The sequence below is a fragment of the Pongo pygmaeus genome, chromosome 1, assembly GCF_028885625.2.
Source record: "Pongo pygmaeus isolate AG05252 chromosome 1, NHGRI_mPonPyg2-v2.0_pri, whole genome shotgun sequence".
Lineage (NCBI taxonomy): Eukaryota > Metazoa > Chordata > Mammalia > Primates > Hominidae > Pongo > Pongo pygmaeus.
In genome coordinates, this window is record NC_072373.2 from 443,320 (window position 1) to 458,108 (window position 14,789).

The window sequence follows — 14,789 nt, forward strand, 5'->3', positions numbered from 1 at the left end:
ATTTATATCTCAAAAGCACAGAGCTTGGACTTCCAGCTTAAATGCTTTAATTTGCCTAAACCAAGAAAGAAAGATGTCGTTAAGACCCAGTTAAGGCAAGACGGCTAGGAAAAGCCCTTTCAAGGCAAGGCCTTTTGCAGATTTAAGCCAACGCTTTCTTCATTGTCAGAGTTTCCAGTGTTCTCTGTCCAGACAGGTAAACCTTCTTACAAATGGAGATTCCCGTTATGGATGTAAATTTCTTTTACAAAAAGTCCTCAAAATAAGCAGGTGAAAATAGTTTTTATGCCAAAAAGTTGTATTTTGGAGATTTATTCTGCTAGATCAGTGGTTTTCCAACCACCTTCTGCCTCTTAACTAAAATACTAAGTGGGTGGAACCTACTGAAGACTAGGACAAATATTTTGTGTGCCTGACTCAGCATGGATACTTCTAATCTTGCTCTATAATCACAGACTGGTACAACTTTTCTCTCCTGTTTTGTTTTCAAGACTGCAAGACTGAACAATATTTACCCCCACCTTCCCCAGGAGTTTTGGGGCATAGCAAAGATCATGACAAGAAGGAGTTGGCAGAGCATGTGTTTAGCAGGAAGTTTCATAAGAGGTGTTTCAGTTGACTGCGGGGTTCCCATGGGAGAAGCAGGATGAAATAGAGGAAACAGAAAAGACTCATTCTTACAAATGTTTTTCTAAAAACGATTCAACTGTCAATTGGATAGGTTCAGGTATGGGGATTTTTTACATTTGATTTCAAACTTCCTTTTTTCTCTGGGGCATTGGTTGATTATTGCCCAGGGAGTGTTAGCCCTTGGGGGCTTTCTCTAGTAGGTAGACAGTCCAGGTCCATCAGAAGACTGGTATAGAAATGAAAAATTTCTTATGCAAAGGCCTATTTAAAATACAGGGAAACTTCTTGGGACACACGGTCCTTTAGTTTTGAGGCAACTCCTTTGGGGTTCAAAATAGCTACAAGGAAGTCTTCTCAGTCCCCATGGCTGGTGTACTATAAAGGCATGCACCTCTTTGTCCTTTCTAAAAAGTTTCCCCACTGTGGCCTTTGTAACTCGAGGTTACCTTTGGTCAGGTTCACTCATTTATTCTAGAAAAACATAGGTTCTTGATCCATGGTTCTTATACATAAAATAGGCTGCAGTCCCAGATGGAAGAGTTCTAGAGCCTTTGGATTCAAAAAAGCACATGATGTGCTATCTTCCAGGAGTCTTACCTACTGGAGACCTCCTACTGGACCCAGTCTGGTTTCTTTACCACATCCATTCCAATTCTGAACCCAGTCCAGTCAACAAATTGCTCAAAGTTAGAGCTCAAAGCACAAATTTGCAGAGCTTGAATCCAAGAGGAATTTTACCCATAACCTTCAGTTGCAGCGTGAGAGCAATGGGCCCTAGTGGGTATCTACACTTGGGCATTCCTTGTTCCAGGGGGCTACTAGGTGTTCTTCAAATCTTACTTCCAACACAAAACTGTTAAAAGAAAAACTTTATCAATGAGACAGAAAATTAACAGGCATATTCAGGACTTGAACTCAGCTCTGGACCAGGCAAACCTAATAGACGTCTACAGAACTCTCTACCTCAAATCAACAGAATATACATTCTTCTCAGCACCACATAGCACTTATTCTAAAGGTGACCACATAATTGGAAATGAAACATTCCTCAGCAAAGGAAAAACAATGGAAATCATAACAAACAGTCTCTCAGACCACAGTGCAATCAAATTAGAACTCAGAATTAAACTCACTCAGTACCACACAACTACATGGAAACTGAACAACCTGCTCCTGAATGACTACTAGGTAAATAAAAAAATTAAGGCAGAAATAAATAAGTTATTTGAAACCAATGAGAACAAAGATACAATGTACCAGAATTTCTGGGACATAGCTAAAGCAGTGTTTAGAGGGAAATTTATAGCACTAAATGGCCACATCAGAAAGCGAGAAAGATCTAAAATCAATACCCTAACATTGAAATTAAAAGAACTAGAGAAGCAAGAGCAATTCAAAAGCTAGCAGAGACAAGAAATAACTAAAATCAGAGCAGAACTGTAGGAAATAGAGAAATGAAAAAGCCTTCAAAAAAACAATGAAACCAGGAGCAGGTTTTTTGAAAAGACTAACAAAATAGATAGACCACCAGCCAGGCTAATAAAGGAGAAAGGAGAAAGGAGAGAAGAATCAAATAGACATAATAAAAAAATGTTAAAGAGGATATCACCACTGATCCAACACAAATACAAACTACCATCAGAGAATACTACAAACATCTCTATGCAAATAAAACAGAAAATCTAGAAGAAATGGATAAATTCCTGGACACATACACCCTCCCAAGACTATGCCAAGAAGAAGTCGAATCCCTGAATAGAACAATAACAAGTTCTGAAATTCAGGCAGTAATTAATGGCCTATCAACCAAAAAAAAAGCCCAGGAACAGACAGATTCACAGCTGAATTCTACCAGAGGTACAAAGACGAACTGGTACAGTTCCTTCTGAAACTATTCCAAACAACAGAAAAAGAGGGACTGGTTCCCTAACTCATTTTACGAGGCCAACATCACCCTGATACTATAACCTAGCAGAGACACAACAAAAAAAAGAAAATTTCAGGCCAATATCCCTGATGAACACTGATGTGAAAATCCTCAATAAAATACTGGCAAACTGAATCCAGCAGCACATCAAAAAAATTATCCACCATGATCAAGTCAGCTTCATCCCTGGGATGCAAGTTTGGTTCAACATATGCAAATCAATAAACACAATCCATCACATAAACAGAACCAATGACAAAAACCATGATTATCTCAATAGATGCAGAAAAGACCTTTGATAAAATTCAACATCCCTTTCATGCTAAAAACTCTCAAACTATGTATTGATGGAACACATCTCAAAATAATAAGAGCTATTTATAACAAACCCATAGCCAGTATCATACTGAATGGGCAAAAGCTGGATGCATTCCCTTTGAAAATCAGCACAAGACAAATATGCCCTTTCTGATCACTCCTATTCAATATAGTATTAGAAGTTCTGACCAGGGCAGTCAGGCAAGAGAAAGAAATAAAGTGTATTGAAATAGGAAGAGAGGAAGTCAAATTGTCTCTGTTTTCAGATGACATGATTGTGAATTTAGAAAATTAAATCATCTCAGCCCAAAAACTCCTTAAGCTGATCAGCAAATTCAGCAGTCTCAAGATACAATATCAATGTGCAAAAATCACAAGTATTTCTATATATGAATAATAGACAAACAGCCAAATCATGAGTGAACTCCCATTCACAACTGCTACAAAGAGAATAAAATACCTACAAACACAACTTACAAGGGACATGAAGGACCTCTTCAAGGAGAAGTACAAACCACTGCTCGAGAAAATAAGAGAGGACACAAACAAATGGAAAAAATTCCATGCTCATGAATAGGAAGAATCAATATCATCAAAATGGTGATACTGCTCAAAGTAATTTGTAGATTCAATGCTATTCCCATCAAGCTACAATTGACTTTCTTCACAGAACTGGAAAAACTACTTTAAATTTCATATGGAACCAAAAAAGAGCCCATATAGCCAAGACAATCCTAAGCAAAAAGAACAAAGCAGGAGGCATAACGCTACCTGACTTCAAACTATACTACAAGGCTGCAGTAACCAAAACAGCATGGTACTGGTACCAAAACAGATATATAGACCAGTGGAACAGAAGAGAGACTACAGAAATAACACTATCTCACGCCAGCTAGAGGCAATCATTAAAAAGTCAGGACACAACAGATGCTGGTGAGGCTGTGGAGAAATAGGAACACTTTTACACTGTTGGTGGGGTATAAATTAGTTCAACCATTGTGGAAGACAGTGTGGCAATTCCTCAAGGATCTAGAACCAGAAATACCATTTGACCCAGCAATCCCATTACTGGGTACATACCCAAAGGATTATAAATCATTCTACTATAAAGACACGTGCACACGTATGTTTATTACAGCACTATTTACAGTGGCAAAGACTTGGAACCAACCCAAATGCCCATCAATGATATAGTGGATAAACAAAATGTGGCACATATACACCATGGAATACTATGCAGCCATAAAAATGGATGAGTTCATGTCCTTTGCAGGGACATGGATGAAGCTGGAAACCATCATTCTCAGCAAACTGACACAGGAACAGAAAACCAAGCACTGCATGTTCTCACTCATAAATGGAAGTTGAATGATGAGAACACATGGACACAGAGAGGGGAACATCACACACCAGGGACTGTTGAGGGGTGGGAGGAAAGGGGAGGGAGAGCATTAGGACAAATAACCTAATGCACGTGGGGCTTAAAACCTAGATGATGGGTTGATGGGTGCAGCAAACCACCATGGCACATGTATACCTATTTAACAAACCTGCATGTTTTCACATATATCTCAGAACTTAAAGTACAATAAAAATAGAAAAACTTTAGACAAATTTAGGAGAGTTTATTTGAGCAAAGAATGATTCATACATCAGATGGCACTCAGAGCCATAAGAGGTTCAGATAGATGCACACAGCAGTGAGCGCAGTGGGTTTTTCTAGGCAGAAAACACAGAAGAAACATCAAGAAATCACATGATTGGCTTGCCATGTCTAAGTCCTTTTCTAATTTTGTTTTTTTCTTTAAAGCATATTTTTTGCCTGCTACCATGACTTGTATTTTTGATGTTGTTGTTGAAAGCTGATGTATTCATTTGCTATGCGTACCACAGCATTCTGGTAGTTTGATGACAACCTTTGGCATTCCTTGGCTTGAAGAAGCATTACTTCAATCTATTCCTTTATCTTCAAAAGATAATATTCCTGTGTGCATGTCCAACTTTTTTAAAATAAGGATGACACCAGTTTCAAAGGTAAAGCCTAGACACTTGTTAAGGTAGTGAGGACAGATTTTAATTAATAACATATTTTGGGGTATTTGTGGGTTTTTCACCTAAAACGTAATCTTACACAGGCTGTGGATTATATTTGTTTCCAGGAATGCCCATGTGTTGCTTTGTGTGTGCATCAGTCCCTTGAGAACCCCCTGTAAGTCAGGAGGCATAAGTTCCAGTGACTATAGGGAGTTGAGGGGCTAAAGAGGTAAGTGAAACATCTGGTAGGGGTAAAGGATGGGTGTATATCAAAAGTCAGGGATGTTTAATGGAAAAGAGGTGCATATCAAAGTGTCAGGGGTGTTTAATGGAAAAAGTTAAGATGGGTAAAAGAAGGAAAAGAAGGAAATGGGAAGGGAGCAGTCCTATAGGAGCCACTTTAGGCAGATCTTAAGATTTTCAAATAAACAATTGCAGTTCCGAATTATCCACAGTAAAGTCATTTTGCCTAAAATAGAAGCAGACGTGGTTAGTGTCATAGTATATATAGCGAGTAGGAACCCAAAAGGGGTTTAACTGTGGAGTTCCTGTGGGAAGAGTAAGTTCAAATAGAATGAAGAGGCCTCACAAGAAGCCAGAATGAACATTCCCCAGCACAAGAGTTAGGAAGTGAATTCCCACTCAAAACAGGGAGCCAGGAAGATAAACAGCCAGCCCAGGAGGTATCTTTCAAAAGCAGCCTGGAATTCTAACCCAGCCTTAGAGACTACACCCAGAAACATAGGAAGAAAATAGGCCAGAAGTTGAACTCGCCACCAAATACCCAAAAAAGTAAGTCAACTGAAGATGAGACAAAGGTTTCTACGCATGCAGAAAGGATTGACTGTCTTGTCCAAGGGCCAGATAAGGGTTCCAATCTGGATTTGAGTTCCAGTGCCAGATAACTGTCAAACAAAATGGGAAACTGGTTAAAGAGGTAAGAACATGCTTTAATTAGTCATATACTATTGAAACAGGCAAGAGTTCAGCATGAACTTAACTTTGATGTATCCAGGTTGAGGAAAATGTCAAAGGGAGTTTGAGGAAAGAGAAATGGGAGTTAGTGGGGAGTTAGTGGGGGCTCAGTAGGGTCAGGGATGTGAGAAATTACAAATCGTGAGAAGGGGAAGTTGGTTCCTGTGAAACCCATTTGCTTTGTTAACTGATACTTGCTGATGTTGGGCTTCTACCCTCCCACAGAGGTCAGGAGACAGCAGCCCTATCTTCAAGTCTTGGCTGGGACAAGCATGCTATAGACTGTCTGTGTACTTACATAAGTTATATGTTGAAATCATAAACTCCAATGTGATGATATTGGGAGAGGAGGTCTTTGGGGGTTGATTAGATCATGAGTGATTAAGGCCATTCATGAGTTTGTGACCTCATAAAAGAGACTCCAGAGAGCTTTCTTGCCTCTTCTGCCATGTGAAGGCACAGCAAGAAGACCATGCTCTATAAATCAGGAAATGGGTCCTTACAGACCAATGGGTCCAGACAGGCTGGAACCTTTATTGTGGACTTTCCAATCTGCGGAAACGTGAGAAATAAGTGTTGTGTAAGGCCATGGTATTTTTGTTATAGCAACTATGAAGACAGGCAGATTTAAGTTTTCTCAGACAGTTCACTTTAAGGGAGACTGGGTCGTTCGTTCTAGAGATGTAGACTTGAGCTGTTACCAACTATGTTCCTGTCTTTTGCAAGTTTTTATAGGCCAAAGTTAAGGCTTAATTGAGAAGGCTCAGAAGAGCCTGGCTAGAGTTTTGTCAAGTTTAAAATGATCGTCAACCCTGTATACATCAAAATTGAGTTCAGCCCGTGCTGGACTGTTTTCTCTGTTTCAATAGTATATAACTCATTAAAATATGTTGTTACCACTTAACTTTTTCTTCAATCATATTGGATTAGGGACACTTTCTACTAGGGTATGATCTCATCTTCAATTAACTAATTACATCTGCAATGGTCCTATTTCCAAATAAGGGTACATTCTGAGATAGTCGGGGGTATGACTTCAATATATGAGTCTGTGGGGATACAATTCTTACCATAATTTACATGATGTGTTAGGTGAAGATAAACAGGCGTTTAGTGTGAAGTTTATGTTTATGTGTTAGGCTATGTTTATCGCTAATTTTACCTCTGATGTCAGAGGCCATAATTTGCTCTAGTGTTCTTATTTTTGTGTCCTCTGTTATCTTTGGCTTCTCTACAGATTCATTATTAAACAGGATTTGAGGCTTGTCATCCTTCCATGTGCATCCTCTATTATCATACACGAGATATTTTAATGTGTTTTTAAGTGTGGAAGGAAGAGAAAACATTCTATAGTCCTACAAATTGGTCTGAATCTATTTGCCAGCATGTGTTCTTGGACTGCAACCTTCAAAGAGCTTCTTAACATCCCCTGCCCACCTCCACATGGGTGACACAGGTTAGAAGGACCTGGAGTTGGGTATTTTCCTTCTAGCATATTGGTCAGCCTGTGGTAAAACGCCAGTAATACGGCAGGCTCTGTTAGTTTATTTTTTTTAATTATGCTTTAAGTTCTAGGGTACATGTGCACAACGTGCAGGTTTGTTACATATGTATACATGTGCCATGTTGGTGTGCTGCACCCATTAACTCGTCATTTACATTAGGTATATCTCCTAAAGCTACCCCTCCCTCCTCCCCCCACTCCACAACAGGCCCTGGTATGTGATGTCCCCCTTCCTGTGTCCAAGTGTTCTCATTGTTCAATTCCCACCTATAAGTGAGAACATGCTATGTTTGGTTTTTTGTTTTGCAATAGTTTGCTGAGAATGGTTGTTTCCAGCTTCATCCATGTCCCTACAAAGGACATGAACTCATCATTTTTTTAGGGCTGCAGAGTATTCCATAGTGTATATGTGCCACATTTTCTTAATTCAGTTTATCATTGTTGGACATTTGGGTTGGTTCCAGGTCTTTGCTATTGTGAATAGTGCCACAATAAACATACGTGTGCATGTGTCTTTATAGCAGCATGATTTATAATCCTTTGGGTATATACCCAGTAATGGGATGGCTGGGTCAAATGGTATTTCTAGTTCTAGATCCCTGAGGAATCACCACACAGTTTTCCACAATGGTTGAACCAGTTTACAGTCCCACCAACAGTGTAAAAGTGTTCCTATTTCTCCACATCCTCTCCAGCACCTGTTTGCTCAATGAAATAAAAGAGGATACAAACAAATGGAAGAACATTCCATGCTCATGGATAGAAAGAGGAAATATCTTGAAAATGGCCATACTGCCCAAGGTAATTTGTAGATTCAATGCCATCCCCATCAAGCTACCAATGACTTTCTTCACAGAATTGGAAAAAACTACTTTAAAGTTCATATGGACCCAAAAAAGAGCCCGCATCGCCAAGTCAATCCTAAGCCAAAAGAACAAAGCTGGAGGCATCACACTACCTGACTTCCAACTATACTACAAGGCTACAGTAACCAAAACAGCATGGCACTGGTACCAAAACAGAGAGCTAGACCAATGGAACAGAACAGAGCCCTCAGAAATAATACCACATATCTTCAACTATCTGAGCTTTGACAAACCTGACGAAACAAGAAATGGGGAAAGGATTCCCTATTTAACAAATGGTGCTGGGAAAACGGGCTAGCCATATGTAGAAAGCTGAAACTGGATCCCTTCCTTACACCTTATACAAAAGTTAATTCAAGATGGATTAAAGACTTAAATGTTAGACCTAAAACCATAAAAAGCCTAGAAGAAAACCTAGGCAATACCATTCAGGACATAGGCATGGATAAGGAATTTATGTCTAAAACACAAAAGCAATGGCAACAAAAGCCAAAATTGACAAAGGGGATCTAATTAAAGAGTTTCTGCACAGCAAAAGAAACTACCATCAGAGTGTACAGGCAACCTACAGAATGGGAGAAAATTTTTGCAATCTACTCATCTGACAAAGGGATAATATCCAGAATCTACAAAGAACTCAAACAAATTTACAAGCAAAAAACCACCCCATCAAAAAGTGGGCAAAGGATATGAACAGATACTTCTCAAAAGAAGATATTTATGCAGCCAACAGACACATGAAAAAATGCTCATCATCACTGGCCATCAGAGAAATGCAAATCAAAACCACAATGAGATATCATCTCACACCAGTTAGAATGGTGATCATTAAATAGTTTCTATTGAGATCAGGTTAAGGTGAACAGAGACCTCTGGGCATATTTCAAATGTTTATTTTCTCCTCTCTCTGCCAAAGCAAAAGGGAATTTCTCTCTACTTTGCACAGTGAGAAGCTGTTGAGACTCCTGAAGGTAAAAATCATGAGTATAGGGAGAATTTCTTAAGACGGGGGCTCAACATTGTTTTTATTTGTCAAGTTAGTTCATACGAGCTTCCAGCAATTGATAAGTTCAACTTTAAGTGTCCCTATGGTACCAGCCCCAGCTGCTGATTACTGTTCCAGGACATTTATTGAAGAAACTCTCCTTTCCCCAGTGTATGTTCTTGGCACCTTTGTCAAAAATCAGTTGGCTGCAAATACATGAATCTATTTCTAGGTTCTCCATTCTGTTCTATTGGCCCATGTGTCTGTTTTTATGCCAATATCAGGCTGTTTTGGTAACTATAACTTTGTAGTATATTTTGAAGTCTAGTAATGTGATGGCTCCAGCTTTTCTCTTCTTTTTGCTTAGGATAGCTTTGGCCATTCTGTGTTGCTTTTATTATAAGACCCTTGTTTATTTTTCTTGGTACTTTTATTTTCCCTTTCTGATCACTCATACTCAAATGAGACCAAAGTGATAACATATTTTTTTTATCTTTTTTTTTTTGAGATGGAGTCTTGCTCTGTTGCCCAGGCTGGAGTACAGTGGCACGATCTTGGCTCACTGCAACCTCTGCCTCCTAGGTTCAAGCAATTCTCCTGCCTCAGCCTCCTGAGTAACTGGGATTACAGGCACGCACCACCATGCCTGGCTAATTTTTTGTATTTTTTTAGTAGACACAGGGTTTCACCATGCTGGCCAGGCTGATCTTGAACTCCTGACCTCATGATCCACCCGACTCAGCCTCCCGAAGTGCTATGATTACAGGTGTGAGCCACTGTGCCCTGCCTAAGGTTAATATTTTTATGTGTGAATTTGATCTTGTCATCATGATGCTAGCTAGTTATTTTGCACATTAGTTGATGCAGTTTCTTCACAGTGTCATTGGTCTTTATATTTTGGTGTTTTTTTGCAGTAGCTGCTACTGGTCTCTTTTACTGACCATTTGGGTTAGGGTTTAAACAGTGAGTGCCTTCCATTTTTCTTCTCTGAGCTCTGGTCCTATATGGTTTTTGTTTTTCATGAATTCATTAATATTTATGTTATTTAAAATCATTTTTTCTTAAAAATATATCTTTTAAAAAAAATTCATGGTGTTTGGAGTGGTGGAACCATATACTTATTACAGCATTCTCGTTGTATACTTTTTAAATAATTGCAATACTGAATGGTCATTTAACTAAGCAATACAGTTTTTTTCTTGGCGCATCCTTTGAAAACATGTTCTGCAGATCAAGCTAGTAATGTGTGCAAATTGATGTGTTCCTGTTTTAGATTTACTAACTGTATTTATAAAATACATTATAAATACATAATTATAAACATTCACAAACAAAAGTATGTTCAATGTAGGTATTTAAAAAAGAGAAACTACTCATGTTATTCAATTATGGGGAAGATTTTTAATAAATGGTGGATATTTTTATAATCAGAAAAACTCACATTATAAATATAGTATGAAATTATACATGTATGATGATTATAAAAGCAGTATAAACATATCCATATCTCAGGAAAGCTCTAAATTCAAGAAAGTAGTAACAGGATTTTATTTTCAAATGTGTTCCCATTTTCATCTGCAGTTAAGTAGTTTAGGTTGCTTTGCATGTCATATCATCTATTTTCTGGTTTCCTTTTGGGTGCAAATAAGTATTATCTGCTTATTGCTGAAATTAGCATCTTTAGCTATATTATTCTCTATTTTTATTCTGAATTATGTTTGAATTTATTGCGTACAGTAATAATTTGATTTTATTTTCAGCGGGATTTGTATTCCATATTACCTTAAATGGATGTAAGTTTGTCTTTGAAAATGGTTGCTTCACAATTCATATGTAGTTTTTTCTACATATTGTGTTCATATCATTGCTTTACACCTGTTTGTCTTTTCACTTGGAGCTATTTCTTTCCTTTAAATTCCACATCTTTTGCCCTGGGGCCATTTTCCATGTAAATTGATTCAGACTCTGACACAGGTACATCCTTCCCTATGCTGTGTTGCTCGGGTTATCAGGAATAATGCATTTGTACATGTGAGGCTTCCTGTAGAACTTCTTCTCTACTTGCGTATTGTAAATAAAAGCATGTGCTCCTCAGCATGTTCTGCTCAGTTCCCAACTCTCCTTTCCATTACTGAAGGAGAAAAATCACATAAGAATATCCTAGAAGACAATATTTCCCTCATTTTTGTTAAATTGGATCTTCATCATTTTGTGTGCTAAAAGTATATTGAAGAGGTGCCAGTTGGACAGGGTATTTGTGAAGAGGTAGCCTGAGTCATTAGTGAATTCTCCTGATGCCTTTTTGTTCTTGTGTGTGCAGCCATTTTGCCTTCAGTCCAGGCTTTGGTAGGAGAAGCAGGTCCAAACATTATCCTTAACATTTGTAGACAGGCTACAGTATTCTCACACCAGGATGAATTATTATAAATCTGAATGTTGGAAGGCTGAGGCAGAGGGATCACTTTAGCCCAGGAGGTCGAGGCTGCAGTGAGCCATGATTGAGCCACTGCACTCCAGCCTGGGCAACAGAGCAAGACCCTGCCCAAAAAAGAAAAGTCTAAATCACTTGAAAATTCCACTTCCACCCCAGATTCTGCCTGCATTTTACTCTTCATTTGCATTGATGTTTTCATGCTTTTTTCATGTGTATCATAATGAGAATATGAAGTAAAATTACAACCACAGATTAAATCACTTTTTTCTATAATTGCACAGTTCTCTTAAAATACTTGAGGTTGACAAATTGATGAAGTTCAATCATTTTGGGAAAAGAAAGCGAGAAAGAGGCTGAGACAGACAAAGATACACAGAGAGATAGAGACAGAATTAAATCAGAAAGTAAAAGTTTGGTCAAATATAAGAATACATTTATTAAAATGCTTTTAAATATTTCATTTTTTTGCTGTTTTGGAAACCAAACATATAACTATGATCATTAACATGAGACGGTGTGTGGGATTCATATTTCAAATTTTTAAAGTATAAAATTACGTAAGTAACTTTTTGCCAGTGTTTAAGGCCAAAAACAATAACTTATTTTATGAATTTTCTATAAATATGTTAACACACATTTTAGTATATGGCACTGTTACTCAACTTTTAAACACTTCAATAAAAAAGGGAATTAACAATATATGAATCAATCTCCTTAATGCAAGTTTGCTTATTTGATTCCTTTAATAAAATATTAGTCATTATTTGCATCCCACAATTCTGTGGAACCAAAGCATCACAACTCTGAATAATATTTGTGTTTCTCGTGTTGTAAATAAGCCAATAGAGTGGGATGGTTCCACTCTCTGGTTAAAAGTGACGTGTTCTGGGCAAATGGTCATGTATTTTTTCAGTCTGTTATATATCTTGCTTTGCCTAGTTAGAGATATATGTATACATATTTCTCAAATAAATGTGAAATGTAGAAATGGTAGTGTGGATCAAGTGCTATGGAAACATATATTATGAAACAGTTAATTCTGCACAAGGATGAGAAGGATGGTGTTTCAGGACAGCTAGTGAGTGCAGGAGACATTTCAGCTAAGCTTTGAAGCATTAGTAGAAGTTTATCAGATGGGCCAGCACATTAGAAGGAAATAATGGATACATGAACTTTGATGGCAGGTGGACGAAGGACAAACATTTTTTTCCAGATAGAACATACGGTCTTGGGATTGACAAGAGGAGTGTCTGGAGAGGATGAACCCTCACGCTGCCTTGGCGTGCTTCACTTCTTTAGAATTCCAGTGTTTCCTAGTCCCTGTGGCTTTGTCCAACAGCATTTCCCAATATCAGGGTCCTCAAGGCCCCTTTCACATCTTTGTTTCTCAGAGTGTAGATAATGGGGTTTAAAAGTGGGGTGACTATGGTATAGAAAAGAGAAACAAACTTTCCCTGGTTTTTGGATCTACTATTGGCCGGTTGAAGGTACATGAATATGATGGTCCCATAGAAAATGATGACCACAACCAGGTGAGAGGAACAGGTCCCAAAGGCCTTTTGGCGGCCCACAGCTGATTTTATCCTTAACACAGCTTGGGTGATAAAGCCATAGGAGACTAAGATGAGTAACACCGGGACAATTAGAAAGACTACACTGGCCACAAAGAGTTCTGCCTCGTTGAAAGTCGTATCCACACAGGCCAGTTTGATGAGCACTGGCACCTCACAGAAAATATGATCCAGTATGCGATGACCACAGAGGGGCAGCTGCACAGTGAGGGAGCACTGAGTTAGGGAGGTGATGAGGCCGCTGAGCCATGCTCCACTGGCCAGAGACGCACAGAGCCTGGGGTGCATAATGGCTATGTAGTGCAGTGGCCGGCAGACAGCAGCATAGCGGTCATAAGCCATGACGGCCAAGAGAATACACTCAGATGAGCCCAACCCCATGGCCACGTAGAGCTGGGCCACACAGCCACCGTAGCTCATGGTTTTGTCTTTCTTATTCATGGTAACCAGCAACTGTGGGGCAACACTGGTGGTAAAGCAGATGTCCACACACGAGAGGTTGCTGAGGAAGAAGTACATTGGAGTGTGGAGTCTGGAGTCCAGACAACATACTAGTATGATGGCAGTGTTCCCCAGAAGGCTCAAGATGTAGAAGTACAAAATGATGGCAAAAAGAAACCTCTCTAGCTGAGGCTGATCTGAAAATCCCAGGAGAAGAAATCCCTTTTCAGAGCTGTTGTTGGTTTCCTCCATTTTCCTGCAACTTCAGGACACTTCAGCTTCAAATACTAAGTGATTAATATCTGGGGGAGAGAAAGTAATGAGGTCAACATTGGTAATCCACAATCGTTTACAGTATGATTATTTTCCTATTATTTTCCTTATATATCTCCTAAAACATGTTGTGAAGACCTATAGAACTTTCCTCAACATAAATCCATGGGCGGGAAATGCCACTTCCTTCTATTTTTATTGAATAAAGTTTTACTCAAACAACAAAAGTATTGTATTAACATTTGTTTTATTTGATATTTGTATTTATTCACTCTTTGCTTATTCTTGTACTTTGCCCATTTTTACACCAATATATTTATATGTTCAAATGATGTATTTATGCAGTAAAGCAACCAATGTCCTTTTGATGCAAATATTTTGTTATATGTATACAAATATATTTTTTGAGATGGAGCCTTGTTCTGTCACCTGGACTAGAGTGCAGTGGCATGATCTCTGTTCCCTTCAACCTCTGCTTCCTGGGTTCAAGTAATTCTCTTGCCTCGGCCTCAAGAGTAGCTGAGACTACAGGCGTGTACCACCACGCCCAGCTAATTTTCGTATTTTCTTTTCTTTTTTTTTTTTTTTTTTTGAGATGGAATCTCACTCTGTCTCCCAGGGTGGAGTGCAGTGGCACAATCTCTGCTCACTGCAAACTCCACCTCCCGTGTTCAAGCAATTCTCCTGCCTTAGCCTCCCAAGTAGCTGGGATTACAGGCACAGGCCCCACACCCAGCTAATTTTTGTGTGTGTGTGTGTGTGTGTGTGTGTGTGTATGTGTGTGTGTGTATATATATATATATATTTTTTTTTTTTAAGTAGAGTTGGGGA

At 38.7% G+C, this 14,789-nt stretch overlaps 2 protein-coding genes across 6 annotated transcripts in view; both read right to left on the reverse strand.

Moving 5' to 3' along the window:
- LOC129033027 (olfactory receptor 14I1-like) overlaps positions 1–14,789 on the reverse strand; it is a 76,376-nt gene that overhangs the window by 9,143 nt on the left and 52,444 nt on the right. The window lies entirely within an intron of this gene.
- LOC129033048 (olfactory receptor 2G6) overlaps positions 10,636–14,789 on the reverse strand; it is a 56,598-nt gene continuing 52,444 nt past the window's right edge. For all 3 annotated transcript variants that reach the window (XM_054481025.2, XM_054481003.1, XM_054481014.1), the window contains one exon: positions 10,636–13,987. In XM_054481025.2, coding sequence (XP_054337000.1) covers positions 12,987–13,937 — 951 coding nt within the window. In that variant the 5' untranslated portion in view covers positions 13,938–13,987 and the 3' untranslated portion in view covers positions 10,636–12,986. The remainder of the gene's footprint in view (positions 13,988–14,789) is intronic.